At 61.8% G+C, this 16,155-nt stretch overlaps 2 protein-coding genes across 2 annotated transcripts in view; both read left to right on the plus strand.

Annotated features, from left to right (window-relative positions):
- The window catches only part of PRPF6 (pre-mRNA processing factor 6), a 48,868-nt gene extending 38,998 nt beyond the window's left edge, over positions 1 to 9,870 (plus strand). The window contains exons 13-21 of the mRNA XM_036425850.2: positions 1,401 to 1,522; positions 2,897 to 3,035; positions 3,791 to 3,910; positions 4,142 to 4,318; positions 4,739 to 4,872; positions 5,500 to 5,591; positions 7,040 to 7,154; positions 9,024 to 9,150; positions 9,589 to 9,870. Coding sequence (XP_036281743.1) covers positions 1,401 to 1,522; positions 2,897 to 3,035; positions 3,791 to 3,910; positions 4,142 to 4,318; positions 4,739 to 4,872; positions 5,500 to 5,591; positions 7,040 to 7,154; positions 9,024 to 9,150; positions 9,589 to 9,741 — 1,179 coding nt within the window. The 3' untranslated portion in view covers positions 9,742 to 9,870. The remainder of the gene's footprint in view (positions 1 to 1,400; positions 1,523 to 2,896; positions 3,036 to 3,790; positions 3,911 to 4,141; positions 4,319 to 4,738; positions 4,873 to 5,499; positions 5,592 to 7,039; positions 7,155 to 9,023; positions 9,151 to 9,588) is intronic.
- Positions 9,871 to 10,321: 451 nt separating this feature from the next.
- On the plus strand, positions 10,322 to 13,653 carry CUNH20orf204 (chromosome unknown C20orf204 homolog). The gene is made up of 4 exons (XM_045577252.1): positions 10,322 to 11,292; positions 12,677 to 12,949; positions 13,033 to 13,181; positions 13,339 to 13,653. Exons 1-4 carry the CDS (start codon positions 11,290 to 11,292, stop codon positions 13,493 to 13,495), a joined length of 582 nt encoding a protein of 193 aa, XP_045433208.1. The 5' UTR covers positions 10,322 to 11,289; the 3' UTR covers positions 13,496 to 13,653.
- Positions 13,654 to 16,155: the final 2,502 nt, after the last annotated feature.

The following is a 16,155-nucleotide window of genomic DNA, read 5'->3' on the forward strand; positions in this document are numbered from 1 at the left end:
CCACTCAGTTCTCTGGGAGTCTGTCCACCATGGCCATCGTCCCAAGTCCTGTGTGCATGGTGGCCCCCGCCCCTCCCCTGAAGGCGCTGTTGGCCGTGTCCCGGCTACCAAGCCGGCCTGCAGGTGGCCTGTGCCCACTGACCACACACTACATTTGGGTTGAGAGACACAGGCCAACTGCTACATCTTGTTACAACCTTTTAATATGTAATACGACATACAAAAGTATGAAGAATCCTTATATAATACGAGCCTAATATGCTAAGTATCCAGTCATTTGTTTGAGTAATCGCTATGATGCGAATTGACCACCAGGGGGCAGACGCTTCGACCAGTTGGTTAGCTTGCTGCTTGGGTCCAGCCCATCGGGACATCCACACAGCCTTTGTGTTGGGAGAAACTCTCTAAACACCCAGAGGACCCCAGCCCCCGGTTGCCGAGCCCCTATTTATTCCGAATGCAGTTAGACACTGTGCCTGTTTGCTTTCCTTACTGTTGGCCCCGTGGGGGTGTGGTGGGCTTCGCCCTGCAGACAGTAGCAGAGAGGGGTGGAAGTGGGAGGGGGGGTGGCCTGAGCTGGTGCAGTGTCCTCGTTTCCATCCCCTTCACAAGCCCACAGCTGCCCTCAGAGCTGTGCCCTGAGCGGAGCAGAGGGGTTTGTGCTTGGAGTGCGGAGCGTTGTCCTGGGCTCTCACCCCGGCAGGCCTGGCCAAGCTGTCATGTGAGCCTGTGGGGCATGGGGCGATGGCCGTGGTGGATGGAGGCCCGAAAGCCTTGTGCCTGGCCTCCGGGACCTTGGTCAGAAGTGATGGTAAGGGTGCTGGCCAATGTGCCCACGCCCACGGCAGGGCCTCCTGGTGTGTGTGGTGCGGGCTCAGCAGAGGCCGGGGGACTGAGGAGGGACCCAGTCTGAAGTGGCTGAAGGGAAGCAGCCTTGGGTGGTTCGGGCCCTCCTGTACGAAGATGCACAGGTGTGAGGCTGCGTGTCCAATTCCAGTTCACGTCCTACTGGCAAAGCTTTGTTCCTGACACACTTCCTAGTGGATTTTCATCTCAAGACACAAGCCTGTTCTTGACAGGAGAGGACTTTGCGTATCTGCGGTGTGTGTGACTTACAGTTAAACTAAAATAAATGCTGCACTTTTTTCAAAAGGACCTCACCCCGTGCCCGCCCGCTCCCCTGCAGCCCTGGTGGGTGTTCCGCACACCAGCTCCCATGGTCTGTCTGGGCTGGCAGGCCGCCCCGTCGCAGCTCCCCCCACATGCTCCCACTTTTGTGCTCACACCCCATCCTCCTGTGTGGTATGGTTTCTAACGGAGGGCGCCCTTGGGGAGGGCACCACACCTCCTGCTCCGAGGCCAGTGCGGGCCACCCGTCCTTACACCTGTCTCTGCTCTAGTGTGTGGCCCACAACGCCCTGGAGTGCGCACGCGCCATCTACGCCTACGCTCTGCAGGTGTTCCCCAGCAAGAAGAGTGTGTGGCTGCGGGCCGCCTACTTTGAGAAGAACCATGGCACCAGGTACGTGGGGGACTCTACCTGCACGCAGCTGCACCTCCAGCTCTAGGCTATGCTCCCCACAGACGGGCGAGTGCCTGGCCTGGCACTTGGCAGCTGGAGCTGTGCCTGTGGCTCCTCGGGCGACAGGGTTGTCGCTGTTGTATCGTTGTGGCACGGAGGCACAGGGGGCCTCTCTGCCAGAGCAGAGCACCTGCAGCCGAGCCTCAGGGTTCCTGGTGCTGGGGCTCAGGGCCCGGAGTCCGTGTCTTGCAGCTCTGGCTCCATCAGTGTGGGCGGGGCGGCATCTGGGCCCAGGCAGGCATGGTTTTCATTTAAATTTGCTGGCTTTGGGTTGGAGTTGGGTTTTGTGCTCTGAGGAGGTCCTTCACAATTTTCTCTAATTGTGCTCTATAATTGGAAAAACCTTCAGACCTGCCTCAGTGCCACAGTCGCTGATTAGATTAGGTGTTGCAATTCTGGTGGCGAGGAGGCTGGCGGGGCATTGGCTCACATCACTGTGCACCCTCTGACTGTGCACCCTCTGCCCAGGCTGACTGCTGCTGTCCCGTGCTGGTGGGGATGGCCTTCCTGATTGACCAGGGCTGCCCTGGGACCATTGAGACCTCTTTCCTGTCTTTGGTGCTTTTGTCCCCTCCTCACTCCTACCAGCTGGTTTGTGTTGCGACGTTTACTCCTTTGGGGACATTTTGAGCTCACCCTGTACAAGTTCACCTCGGATGTTTCTGCCTAGCAGAGCCTGCCCTCCAGCTGTGGCCCTGGGGGCACTCCTGCTGTTGGTCCTGGCTCAGAGCAGCCCCTCCTCCCATCTGGCACCTGTGCCATCTGCCGGCTCAGGAGGGTGCGGGAGGCAAGTGCTTGGGGCCTGGGGTCTTGGTCCCGGGCTGTGTGCTGTCCCGCTTCCTGCACAGGATCTCGCTGCGGAGGTCTGAAGAGGCCGCCTGTGCCAGGTGGCAAGGAAAGGGGCGGTGGGCTTTAAAGCTGCTACCCAGGCTGGCGGTCTTGCTCAGTATGACCTAAAATAACTTTCTCCCGGGAAGACGGTGCCTGGATGCCAGGGCGTGGGTGGAGGCCGGGAGCTTTATCGGCGGATCTGCGCGGAGATGAAAGGCCCTCCTGTCACCCAGACCGCGCGGCTGTAAACGGGTTCCAAGACGCTCCTCTGTCCGCTCTGCTATGTGAACAATGCGCCACTTTGTAGCGCCCTCCGCAGTGTTGGTTTTGGAGCCTTTGTGGAGAGGAGATTTCCCCGCACTCTCCCCATCGTAAAGCTGGTCAATCATTGATGGGGCCGGACTTTGGAGCAGTAACTGTCCTTTCAGCGCCCGCGCCGCGGCCGCAGTGCTGTGCGCTGTGGTGACGGGGCCCATCTTGCAGGGAGTCACTGGAAGCTCTTCTGCAGAGGGCCGTGGCCCATTGCCCCAAGGCGGAGGTGCTGTGGCTCATGGGCGCCAAGTCCAAGTGGCTGGCGGGTGATGTGCCCGCGGCGAGGAGCATCCTGGCTCTGGCCTTCCAGGTGGGTGAGGTCGGCTGTGTTGTGAGGGCACCGGTGCGCGCACCTCCCCTGGTCTCCCGCCCACCGGCGGTGCTGGCCGTGCGTGGTCACAGGGCACGGGACTCGGGCTGCTGTGCAGGCAGCTGGCGTCCACGAGGACCTGAGAACAGGGAAGATGGCCCAGCTGTTAGACACATGTCTCTTGGTCACCACCACTCTGTGTGTCCACCGGCCACATGTTCCAGAACACAGAACACGGAGAGCAGGAACATTCCCGGGGCGGGGTGGGTGGAGGATGGAGCACACGGTGAGTGACGGCGGGCCTTCGACATGGAAGCTAGGTGTTCCAGTTCTTGGAGCAGGGAGCCCTGCGCCCCTTGCCTCAAGGGGCCCCCCCCACCCCCCCGCCACGTGGGTCACACGTGGGAGCATTACCCGAGGCATCTGCACCAGCCAGGCTGTCACACAGACAGGCGCCTGTGCAGTGCTCTGTGATGGGGCGCTTGTCAGTAGTTGCAGCATCTTTTGTATAAACTGGGGTGCTGTATACAGGTGGAGCTGTTGTGACCGGCTAGTATGATTCCAAGAGAAGGGCTGGCACTGGGCTGGCTGTGCCCTCTGCTGTCTCATTCCCAGTCACTGTAGTGCCACTTTCGGGTTGGCATGGTCAGCAGGTGTGGCCAGGGTGCTCCCAGGAGGCTGCTTGTGTTAAGTGAGCCCAGCCTCACCCACTTCTGTCCTGTGCCCACTGTGGCTGTGCTGGGCTCACCCTCCAGGCCAACCCCAACAGTGAGGAGATCTGGCTGGCGGCTGTCAAGCTGGAATCGGAGAACAACGAGTATGAGCGGGCCCGGCGGCTGCTGGCCAAGGCTCGGAGCAGCGCACCCACCGCCCGGGTGAGCAGAGTGGCTCAGGCCACGCGGGGCCTCCTGTCCTGCAGTGTCGGGAAGGGGGCGGTGGGGGGGGGCCTGAGGCCAGGACACTGCAGGCTCACACAGCTACAAGGCAGCTTACAAGGTAAATAGCCGAACAAAAGGCATTTAAGCAACAAAGGTGCCGGGCAGCCCGGGCTCGCTGCTAGAGGCTGGGCCAGAGGCGGTGGGGAGGCTGACTGTGTGCCTCTGCAGGTGTTCATGAAGTCTGTGAAGCTGGAGTGGGTGCTGGGGAACATTGAGGCCGCCCAGGAGCTATGTGAGGAGGCCCTGAAGCACTACGAGGACTTCCCCAAGCTGTGGATGATGAAGGGGCAGATCGAGGAGCAGGAGGAGCAGACAGACAAGGCTCGGGAGGCCTACAGCCAGGGGGTGAGCTCTGCACGCGGCACACTTGGGCCCAGTGGTCAGCACCTGCTTCGCCCCTGCAGGGCCTCATCCCCTGCTCAGGGCAGTGCTTCTGGCCCTCCCGATGGTGTGTGACAACCCGGCTCGGGGTCCTTCAGAGCTGAGCACTGCATGTGGTGCAGGCTACGCCGTCTCTAATGTGCAACTGCTGTGTGCACACCCTGTACACGTGAGCAGTGCACAGCCGTGCACATACACACGCACCCTGTATACACATGTGCCCAGCACAGCCTGCACATAACACCTATAACCAAGGCATGAAGTGGATGGGTCTCCATGGACATGGGCAGCCTGGCTCTGGCTTGAGGAGCTGGCCATAGCTGTCACAGTCCCTCCCAGGTCCCAGCCAAGCCCCTCCCTCTTACTTGTCTTTCTTGGCCACAGCTGAAGAAATGCCCCCACTCCACACCCCTGTGGCTTTTGCTTTCCCGGCTGGAGGAGAAGATCGGGCAGCTGACCCGGGCTCGGGCCATTTTGGAGAAGTCTCGCCTGAAGAACCCGAAGAACCCCGGACTGTGGTGAGTCTCGGGCCAGCTCACGCTCGGGCGCCCTCGCCAGTGCCCGTGGGCAGCCGCTGGGCAGTGTTTCCGGTTCCGGCTTCGCAGGAAGAGTGGCAGGTCCCGGTTGTGAGGAGGGTTCAGCCCAGGTGCTCGGCGCAGTTGAACTTGTCTGAGAGCAGGTGTCCAGGGGAGCCAGCAGCTAATGATGGGGGAGCGAGGATGGAGGAAGTCCCAGAGCTGCTCCATAAAAGACATAGCGTCTAGGCGAGACCTTGAGGGATGAATAGGAGTTTTGCCCACAGGAAACTGCGTACAGGGGTCAGCGCAGGGTCAGAGTCCGGGCTGGAGCGGGCAGCGGGGGCTGAAGAAGACGCCCCTGTGTTGTGCACTCACAGCACACAACACGCCGTCTGTCCTCCCACCCACCTTCCTGGCACCAGAGGAAGACCAAGAGTGCCCGTGCCCTGAAGAAACACGATGTCAGGACCCCAGGCTCCAGGCAGGGCCGTTACAATGGGCCCACAGTGTGGTGCCAGTGCGCCCCTGCTCCCTGTGGCAGCGAGGGCAGCTCCCGCCGGTCAGCTCTGTGCTCAGGCTGTGTGTGCACGGGGAGGCACAGACCGCCCTCTTGGCGTGTGTCCTCAGGTTGGAGTCCGTGAGGCTGGAGTACCGTGCGGGGCTGAAGAACATCGCCAACACGCTCATGGCCAAGGCGCTGCAGGAGTGCCCCAGCTCCGGTAAGGCCGGCTGCGCCGGGCAGGCTGCAGGCACTTCCTGGGTGGTTTGCATGAGTCACTTTAGTCAGAAGGTCTATTGCCACAGTTATTGAGACATTGCAACTGAATTCACCGTCAGGGGCATTCCACTTCCTGTTCTGAGGTGCTGCCACTTCTTTCCTTCACCGTGTTACCCCAAGTCTGTGAGGGACGCACATGCAGTGTGAACGGATTTGGAGTGAAAGGGAATGAAACCACCTCTGAGCCACTGCTCAGAGACCACTACTTTGAGCTTTTTGTAAAGTAACAAAGTACGTTTAGTTCTTGTGTTGTTTCCATTGCTTTCTAGAGAGAGTAGGAGGGAGGGAGTGAAGGATGGAAGGAGAGAGAGAGAGAGAGAGAGGGAAAGAGAGAGAAACATTGATGTGAGAGACACACATCAACTGGATTGCCTCCTGCAGGCGCGCTAACGAGGCAGGGAGCAAACCTGCAGCCCAGGTACATGCCTTTGGCTGGGAGTCGAATCTATGGCCCTTCGGCTTGTGGGCCTACACTCTAACCACTGAGCAACGTGGCCGGGGCTAGTATGTTTAGTTATGTGATTTTTTTTTTTAATATATTTTATTGATTTCTTACAGAGAGGAAGGGAGAGGGACAGAGAGCCAGAAACGTCTATAAGAGATAAACATCGACCAGCTGCCTCTTGCACACCCCCTACTGGGGATGTGCCCGCAACCAACATACATGCCCTTGACCAGAATCGAACCTGGGACCTTTCATTCCGCAGACCAATGCTCTACCACTGAGCCAAACTGGTTTTGGCTATGTGATTTTTTTAAAGCTGAAAAGTTGGTGAGAATTTTCTATTATCGGTGACTCTTCAAGGATGTAAATTATAAAATTTTGTAAATATTGCCCTAACCGGTTTGGCTCAGTGGGTAGAGCATCAGCCTGTGGACTCAAGGGTTCCAGGTTCGATTCTGGTCAAGGGCATGTACCTTGGTTTCGGGCACATCCTTGGCAGGGAGTGTGCAGGAGGCAGCTGATTGATGTTTCTCTCTCATTGATGTTTCTTTCCCTCTCCCTTCCTCACTGTAAAAAAATCAATAAAATCTATTTTTTTAAAAATCAAAATTTTGTAAATATGACAGCACCGCTTAACTGTTCTCTAAATTTTTAATCTTATTAAATTCAGCATTACAACCTTTCTGTGTGACTCTTGCCTAGCATTTCTGATGGTTCTATTACAATTGACTTGGATGGGGAATTACTGAGCCGCAGGAGTGAGACCTCGTTATTTCCAGCCCGTCATCCCCAGAAAGCTGTCCGGCCTGTGCCCTCGGGGCTGCGGACGGGCTTATGTGGTCTGTGGTGCTCCCAAAGCAGGGCCTCCTCTCGGCTGCGGTGTTGGCCGGACAGGCTGTTGGCGAGCCACGGTCAGTCTGAGGTGTGGCGTCTGTGAATTTCAGGTGTCCTGTGGTCTGAAGCCATCTTCCTGGAGGCCAGGCCCCAGAGGAGGACCAAGAGCGTCGACGCCCTGAAGAAATGCGAGCACGACCCCCACGTGCTCCTGGCCGTGGCCAAGTGAGTGGCGAGGCCGGTGGGGCTCCCTGGCCCGGCCCCTGACCTCTGCGGCGGAGCGCTGTGGCCTCTTGGAGCAGAGGCCGTGCGGACACGCGCTGCCTGGATTGCCTGGTCCCCTCTGTCCAGTCCTTCAGATGCCACTGCTCCTCTGGGTCTGCCACTTTGTAGCTACACACATACATGCCCTGGGTTTCAAGACAGAGGCCGACGTCGAATGTTGGTGCACACAATTTAATTCATAAGCAAAGCCCCTCTGGCTGAAAGGGCTGTAAGCAAGGGACTGGTCTCCCAGGCCAGGACAGAATGTCGCTCCTTGGTGGCCTGGGAGCCATCGGGTCCGGCTGTCAGTGCCTGGGTTGTGGAAATGCCACTTTTTTTTTTTTCTTTTCTTTTTTTTAATATATTGTATTGATTTTCTTACAGAGAGGAAGGGAAAAAGAGAGAGAGCTAGAAACGTCGATGAGAGAGAAACATCGACCAGCTGCCTCTTGTACACCCCCTATTGGGGATGTGCCCGCAACGAATGTACATGCCCCTGACCGGAATCAAACCTGGGACCTTTCAGTCCGTAGACTGACGCTCTACCGCTGAGCCAAACCAGTTTCGGCAAAATGCCACCTTCTTCAGGGCAAATGGTCTCTGGGCAAAAGGAGGTCGGTGACCTCCCACCGCGAGCTGGTGTGTCGGGTGCTGGGTCAAGGCTCCCGGGGAGGGCGAGCTGTGGGGCGTGGGAAGGAGCTCGGGGTCTCGCGAGCACTGGGAGAGGCTGTGGCCCATTAGTGGGGCGTCTCGAGAGCTGCCGCTCCCTGCTTGCTTGCAGGAGGCCTTCCTGAGAAGAGTGGGACCTGCGTGCAGGGCAGGGCTTGCATACGGACGGCTCCTGGGGCTGCTGCTCACCCAGGAGAGGTGGCAGCTGGGCTGTCAGAGCCTGAGCCGGGGATATGCCCAGCTGGCCTTAGCGCTCTGCCCAGCACCTCTTCTCACTGCTGTGGGGGCAAGGGCCTCCCACAGGCTCCTGAGGCCTGTCAGGGCTCCCTCCCTCCTGTGCCGTGCTTCCGCCTCCAGAATGACCTTTATGTGTGCCACTCAGATAGGACGGCCATAAACCTCATAAAAGGCTTTGCTAAAATCAACAAGTCCCTCCTTGCTGTTCCCAGGCCGGTGTTCTGTGTGCCTGCTATCTGGGTTTGTGCTCTTTAAATCACAGTTTATCTAACACCAAGCAATTAAGAATACCACAAGGCTTAAAAAACAATCAAGCTATCATTGCATCCAATTACTCGGTTTCGTTACAGACCGGCCCCAGCAGCTGCCTGGTGGAGGGTTAGTGTGCCCTGGGCATCGGACCTCTGGCGAAGAGGGCGGCGGGGCTGGGTGAGGGTGGAAGCAAGTCCTCTCACCGTCCTGTCCTAACTAACGTGCGGGGCTTTGTTGACCCTCAGTCAGGACACGGGTGTCTGCCTGCCGTGCCAGGTGCCTGTGCGGGCCTGAGGCCCTCTCCTCAGGGGGGCTGCCTATGGGCAGGAACAGGCCAGGCCTCCCTTCCTTTCCAGATCAAAGCCGTGTTCACATTTTTGTCAGTTTCCTTTCATCCCCTGTATCTTTCCTGGAGGAGAGAGGGATGAAGGCGTGCAGGTTCCTTCCTCCGAAACAGGTGGTTAGGCACTGGGGGAATGGCTCCGGCTTTGTGACCTGCACGGTTTCCAGGTGGCCAGGCCCCTTCCCCAGCCCCTGGGGGAGCCCAGGGCTCGCAGGGAGGACAGGGGCCACGGCCTGTCTCGGGGCTCATGCTGCACCCACACATGGGGAGGCTGGAGCCAGGCCTCGCTGGCCGCTCACCCTGGGCTCTCCCCCTTCGGCTTCCGACAGGCTGTTTTGGAGCGAGCGGAAGATCACCAAGGCCCGGGAGTGGTTCCACCGCACCGTGAAGATAGACTCGGACCTGGGGGACGCCTGGGCCCTCTTCTACAAGTTTGAGCTGCAGCACGGCACCGAGGTCTGCGGGGGCCGGGCGGGCGGGCGGGGCGCGACAGCACTCTGCTGGCAGCTTGTCCTCCGCAGCTGGTTGCGGTTACAGCTCCGTAGCCTCAGCCTGAGATGTAGGTGTTTGGGCCTGTTAAGCGGCCTGTTCGCATCTCAGTTGGTGATGGGGTCCCAGTAGAAATGAGGATTGTCCTGGTGCCCCAGTATGGCTTCCAGGGGAGGCTGGGCTCACAGGGTGGAGTGCCCACGAGAAGTTGACTTTGCCTTTGAGGGAGGCAGGGGCTTGACTCTGCTATACATCTGGGTCAGGCCTGCCCCAAAGTCATCTGTCCGGGGGGTGCAGGGGGCTGCTCCCAGCAGCAGGGTCCAGCTGGGGCTGAGGGGCACAGCGGGACGGGGGAGGGAGAGCCCGGGAGGAGCCCTGTCTCAAGTGCCCTCTGGCCCCATCCAGGAGCAGCGGGAGGAGGTGAGGAGGCGCTGCGAGAACGCCGAGCCGCGGCACGGCGAGCTGTGGTGCGCCGTGTCCAAGGACATCGCCAACTGGCAGAGGAAGATCGGGGAGATCCTCGTGCTGGTGGCAGCCCGCATCAAGAACACCTTTTGACTGGGCGGTCCCTCGGGGCTGGGCTCTCAGGGCGGGTGGCGAGGTGCCTGCCTGCCGTGTGGGGACAGGGTTGGAGAGGCTGGAATTAAAGTTTTTCTAGGTAGCGGAGAGGGTTGGTGACCTGTTGGTTTTCTCTGGGCCTCCTGGCTTGTGCTGTGCGCCAGTCTGGCCTGGAGGGCTCGGCGCTCTTGTGTGCAGGGCGGCTTCTGAGAGGAAGTGACTCGGGGGGAAGGTGGTAGGAAGTGTACCTTGCTAGTGACTTGTATGTCCCCTCTGGAGCCTGCAGCTCCTCTGGAGCGGGGCACCAGATCACAGGTTCCCAGGCGGAGAGGGGAGGCCTCTGTGAGTCCGAGTGCACACAGCCCCGTCCTCAGCCGCCTGCCTCCAGAGCCAGTTGCCGAAGGGTGCCTGGGAGGTCCTCCCGCTGGTGGTGGAGGAAGATGTCCCCGTGAGCGATGTCCTCACGTTTGCAGGTGGCTTTGCTTTTGTTGCTTTATAATCAGCAGAGCGCCTAAAGCTGCCTGCCTGCGTGCTGAGCAGGAGTCCCGGGACCTGGCAGCGGACGCAGGACCTCCGTAGGCCCTGCGTGGAGAGGCCGGTGGCTGGTGAGGCCCGGCACCCTGAGCTTCGTGGCGCTCCTTCGTCTGTGCCGAGGAAACGGGCTCAGGGAGGGACAGACAAGTCGCTGGCTGTGGCCACAGGGACGTGGGTGGTCGTCTGCGCCCCGAGCGGGGCGTGTCTTCTGGGCACCCCCTCTGGCTTTGATGTCCGGTGAGCTTCCTGCGGGAATGGAAAGTCCAGAGCATCAGGATCTTCCGCGGGAATGTCTTGGGCGTCCTTTTCGCAGATGCTTGGCGGCACATTCTTTCTCTCCTTGGGAAACACTTCATCTCCACCCCTGGCGAGTGGGTCCCAGAGGCTGTCCCTGTCCTCCGGGCAGCCAGGGGGGCAGCAGCTGGCCAGGTGCGGGGCCAGCGGGAAGTCCCATGCAGGGACCTGCTGGGGGTGGTGCTGGCGTGGAGGGATAAAGTCCCCTCGCTGCTGCTGTGGCCAGGTTCCTGGGAGAAACAGCCCTGCCAGCCTGAGGGAGACCCAGATGGGGGGTGCAGGTGGTCCCCTGCTTGGCTCCCCTTCCCCACCTGGCTGTACTGCCCACTGGGCACCCCACCCCACCCCCTTTGGGATAGCACATGTCTGTGGGGCTGGTGACTCAATCCAGGACCCACTGGGTGGGAAGAGAGCCCAGCACTGCTGGGTCCAGGGTCAGGTTAATTGGAGAAGCGATTGGATACGGAGTTGGGAGAGGGAGGGGGCAGGCTGGGATCCTGGGGCCTCCCTCCTCCCTCCCTCCTTTGCTGGAGGAGCCAACTTCAAAAGCCTTGTCCGCCTGCCGCCAGCCCAGCCACAGCCGCCCTGCTGCCGCGCGTCCGGGGACGCCTTCGGCTGGACTGGCTGGGCTTGGAGAGGTTCCTGCGCCCCACTGAGGACCCGGGATCATGCTGGAGGCTCCCAGGCGGGAATGAGGGAGGGCCTGCCCCTGAGAGGCCCATGGTGAGCAGCTTCGGGCCTAGGGAGGGGGCGCGCATGGCCCAGGGGCTGGGAGCTGGGAGCCGGCACAGCCCCGGAGGCTGCCTGATCCTCGGTGCTCCACCGGCCGGTGAGGGCCGCTGGGAAAGCCCCGTGGAGGCTGCGGAGCTGGCCCTGCGTGCTCGGGCCGCAGGTGCCGGGCCGAGCCTTTGCCAGCAGGGTTGGGGGCAGGGAGTCTGCAGGCTGGGCTGAGCCTTGGGGCCCTGTGTGTGCACGTGTGCGTGCACGTGTGTGTGCGTGTGTGCCTATTGGGGAGATCCACAGATGGGTGTTCTGAGGATCCTTGGGCCACAAACTTTCCCACTTGGACGTCCCTCCTCCAGCACCAACTTGTTCTCCTGTCACTGCCCTCTGACCCACCGCGGCAGAGGGGCGACTCCGGGTTGGCCACCTGCTGTATGCCCAGGGTGGGGAAGGGGCACAGCTAATTGCCTCTGCACCTCCAGCGGCCAGGGGCCCGTGCGGGAGCCCACACACGCCAGGCCTGGGTACCTGCTGGGGTGCTGTGGGGGGCTCTCGGCCAGGGCTGGGAAGCCGAGTCGAGTCCTGGTCTCGCTCGGTTCACTTGATTAACTTTCCAGTCGCTGTTGGAGCCTGAGGGTGGGTTTGGGGGCTGGGGCTGGAGACAAGTCTTTCTCTGCGAGGCCTGGGCTTCTGAGGGGGTGGATTTCCACCGTGGGAGCCGGCCCCTGTTCTGAGGAGGGAGGCCTTAAGCAAGGTATCTGGTGGGGCAGAGTGCGCCCCCTCCCTTCTCGTCTGGGGGTTTCCCCAAGCCTTCCACCTCCGAAGGGCGTGGCCGTCGGCTCCGAGACCTCGCCCTGTCCCGTCCGGTTAGGTGTGCAGGGACCCCATCTCCTGGATCAGGACTGATTAGGAGAGTCCCTGGAGGGGCAGTTCTGCCCGGGCTCCTGGGCCGGGCTCTGGGAGGGGCACCCTGCGGCACCCGCCAAGGCCAGCCCTGCCCCCAGGCTGTGGGCTCCGGAGCGTCTGTCTCCCCAGCCTCACCCCTCAGCGGTGAGCCGGCTTAGCCGGCCCTTCTGTCTTCAGCTACAGGGACAGCATGTTAGCTTCAGGTGCGCCCCCGTGCCCGGCTTTACAGAATGAGCGGTCACCCCAGCAAGCGCAGCACAGCCTGCTGTCAGTCTGCGGACCTCCCCTCGGCCGTGCGTCCCATGACTTGTCTGGCCCTGCCTGGGCCTCAGCTGCTTGTTGGATGTTGGGGTGACATCTGCATTTACACCAGCTCAGATTCCTCAAGGGTGTGGCGGAGCACACTGCCTGTGAGGCTGCTGGAGGGGAGACCCCTCCACAGGCCTGGGCACCCCACCCTGACCTGGCGGCCTTTTAGGTAACCCCCAAGCCCATGCTCTGGGCGCTCCTGCTGGCGCTGCTAAGAACCTCGGTCCCCACCCAGCCCGGTGCCTGCAGTGTCCCCGATGTGCTGCGCCACTACCAGGCCGTCATCTTCGAGGACCTGCAGGCCGCTGCGAGGCGGGCAGGGCCCGGGGCTGCAGGGGACGGGCCAGGCCCCAGACAGCTCCGTTTCGTTGAGAAAAACCAGACTGACGCCGTGGCCCCTGGACGGCGGGGTCGGGTGGGGCCCTCCTGTGGCGCCCAGAAGGTGAGGAGATCTCCCGCTCACGCCCTGCAGCCTCGTACTGGCCTCTCGGGTTCTCCCCAGCCCGCGGTTTCCTGCCTCCCCAGGAGCACAGCATTCTCGCGTCCATCGCGGCCCTGGGCCGGGCCCTGCGCGGAGCGGTGGCGGGGGCGCCCCGCGGGGCCCTGGAGAGAGCCGCCTGGACCGTGGCCCTGCGCACCGAGGCGGTGATGCGGCGCCACTGCCGGCCGCTGCGCCAGGTGCGCGCTGCCCCGGGCGGGGCGGGGCGGGCCGGGCCCCGGGCCCTCCCACCATTGGGGCTTCACCGGGCCCAGACCAGGCGGCGCGCCCTGCCCCGCCCCGGGCTGGGGGGCTCCTGGCTGGCGCCCAGGTGCTGACCGCCCGGCCGTTCCGCAGCCGAGCCGCCCGGGCTGGTGGGCCCAGCCGCGCACCGGGCACCGGCACCCGCACCGCGGCCGGAGGCGGCGCCTGCTGCGGGCCCTGGACGCCGTCGCCACCTGCTGGGAGAAGCTCTTCGCCCTGCGCGCCCTGGGCAGCCGGGGCCCCTAGCTCGCCTGCAAGCAGCCTGTGCTGGATGGAGCAGTTACCGGGAGTCTCCGTGTGACCACCGGGGGCTCCGTGTGGGCCTGGCGGGCCATTGAGCCCACCCAGGGCCCGGGGCCTGGAGACCGAGCCCTGTCCGGGCCCAGCGCGCTCCCCCAGAGGCTCAATAAACAGCTGGTGTCGCCAGTCCGGTGCTTGTTCCGTTTGCCTGCTGGCGGGGGCGGGGCGGTCGCCCAGGCTCTGCTTGGTTGGGAGTGGGCGCTGGGGGAGCCTGGGTACACTTCCTTTACCTGGGCAAGGCCGCCCTTCCCAGCTCGGGCAGCAGGGGGCGCCTTCCCACGCTGGGCTCCTGCTCGGCCTGAGGCGCTGGGACACGGTGCGTGTCCTGGGCTTCCCTCTGGAGCGGGGGAGGGGTGGTGCTGAAGGGGAAGGGAAGGCTGGGCTTTGTGAATTCACAGCAAAACAGCCGGATAAAGGAAACAGGCCAGAAGGGAAGCCAGAGCTGCTGGCCCTGGCTGCAAGCGGGGCCAGGCCGTTTCCTGCGGCCCTGGGAGGGGTGGCGGGCCCCTTGGTGGGACTGGACTGGCTGGCCAGAGACCACTGTCATGTCCTGGGGACCCAGCGTTTGCTTGCAGAGTGGGGCGCCAGTCCCTGCTCTCCCCCTTGCGGCTGCATGGGCCTGGGGTCTGTCCCCTCCGGAGTCCAGCCTGCGGCCAACGGGGAGTCTGGCAGGCAGAGCGCTGGCTGAGGCGGATGCTTCTCCGGAGACGGCTGCCCCCGGAGACCCCAAAGCAGGCCTTGCCTCAGGTCCTGGCAGAGCCGAGGCAGGGGGTGCAAGAAAGGCCTTCAGGGGGCAGCCGTTGGCATGACCCTCAGGACCTGACAGACCCTGCCCAGCGCCCACTGTCTGTGTCAACACACAGTCCTGCAGCAGGAACTGTTGTCTATTTTCTAGGTGAAACTGAGGCACCAGGTAGGGGCTTGACCAGGTCACACGCAGGAAGTGTAAGAGCGGCGAGGGTGGCGCCTAAATGTGCCGTGGGCAGCGGCAAGCCCGGCTCCCTCCTGACGCTGCCATCCATGAAGCGCAGCCCTGGGGCGGCACTCCCATGGAGGACCCTCTGCTGGCGTGCCCCACAGCGTGCCACGTGTGGAACGTGGCCGGCCCAGCCGGAGGGGCTGAGCTGAGGAGCGATGTCAGAGCTGATCAGGGGAGACCCCGGTGCAGCAGGCTGGGGGGATGACTTTGTGGTTGAGGCTGAAGGAATAGGCTGGGACATGAAGGAGGTCTAGGCAACCTGTGTCCTCTTTGAGGGGAGCAGACCTGTGTAGGATGGAGCAGTCACATCCCGGGCTTCTGCTGTGTGGGCCCTGAGGGGGAACAGGTCCAGTTTAGTTGGAGCCCAAGTTGGGGCTGGAGAAGGTCAGAGCTAGCGTCAGTGCAGGAGGCCCCCACCAGGCCCCTGTCTTTCCCGGCAGCCAGCTCCCAGCACGTGGGCCTGCCCCAGGCCTGGGGCCATGGGCAGAGCTTGCCTGGGATGGCCTCCGGCGCTCATGGCTGCTGCCCACCCACCATGCCCTCCTTCTGCTGTGCTGGAAGCGGTGGTAACAGGCAGCCCCTTCATCTACCCATGTGGTTCACACAACCACACAACCGCAGAGTTTTAAGGACACAATCCCCATGCAGGTCCTGGACCACGACCACATGAGTGGGTGAGTGCTCCCACTCCCTGCTCGCCCCCCCCCCCCGGTAGTGTGTGTGTGTCAGTGTGCACATAGGTGTATGCTGAGGGGTTACCTTTGAGTGTGTACATAGAGGTCCAGGCTGCTGCCTCCCCCCTCCCCTGCCCAGTGAGCTCCCCTCTCTGAGGCCCTCCCGGTCTGTCCTAGCAAATTGAATGCCTGTGGGGCCGGCGTTGGAGACCTCTGGTCTGAGCCAGCAGAACACAGCGCCCACGTTCCTGTTCCTGCAACGCCCCACCCACCCCTTCCACCCTCTGACCTTTCTCTTGAGGCCTCCGACATGCCAACCCCTGGATGATGGGCCAGTATTGTGGGTGTGGGGGACCCGGGCCCTGTCCCCACATCTTAGAAGCCATCTGGCCTGACCAGTATGACCCAGTGGCTGATCGATGACCTAGGAACCAGGAGGTCACAGTTCGATTACTGGGCAGGGCACATGCTCAATTTGTGTGCTCAATCCCTGGTGTGGGGCATGCAAGAGGCAGCTGATCAATGATTCTCATCACTGATGTTTCTCTCTCATCCTCTCTGAAATCAATAAAGATTAAAAAAAAACCTGGTAGATTGTTCATGATTAAAGAAGAAAAGAAACTATCTGTATCTGTGTCCTAAGACTGCTGTGAAAAATCACCACAAACCAGTTGGCTTAGAGCAGAACTTTCTTTTCTCACCATTCCAGAAGCCAGAGTCCAAAATCAGCGTCGCTGGCCTGAAACCAGCGTGCCTGGGCCATGCTCCCTCCAGGCCCACAGGCGGCCTGCCTGCTGCTCGCAGCTCCTGGCGCAGGTGTCCGGGAGGCGGCTGTGTCACCGCCATCCCCACCTCTCAGGAGGGGATTGCCCTGGGATTCAGGGCCACTCAGGTTCTGGGTGTGCAGGTACGTCTTTGGGAGTCAGGGTGGGCTTCGGGCTTTCGGGACCGTC

Source organism: Pipistrellus kuhlii, unplaced genomic scaffold (genome assembly GCF_014108245.1).
Source record: "Pipistrellus kuhlii isolate mPipKuh1 unplaced genomic scaffold, mPipKuh1.p scaffold_m20_p_87, whole genome shotgun sequence".
NCBI classification, from domain to species: domain Eukaryota; kingdom Metazoa; phylum Chordata; class Mammalia; order Chiroptera; family Vespertilionidae; genus Pipistrellus; species Pipistrellus kuhlii.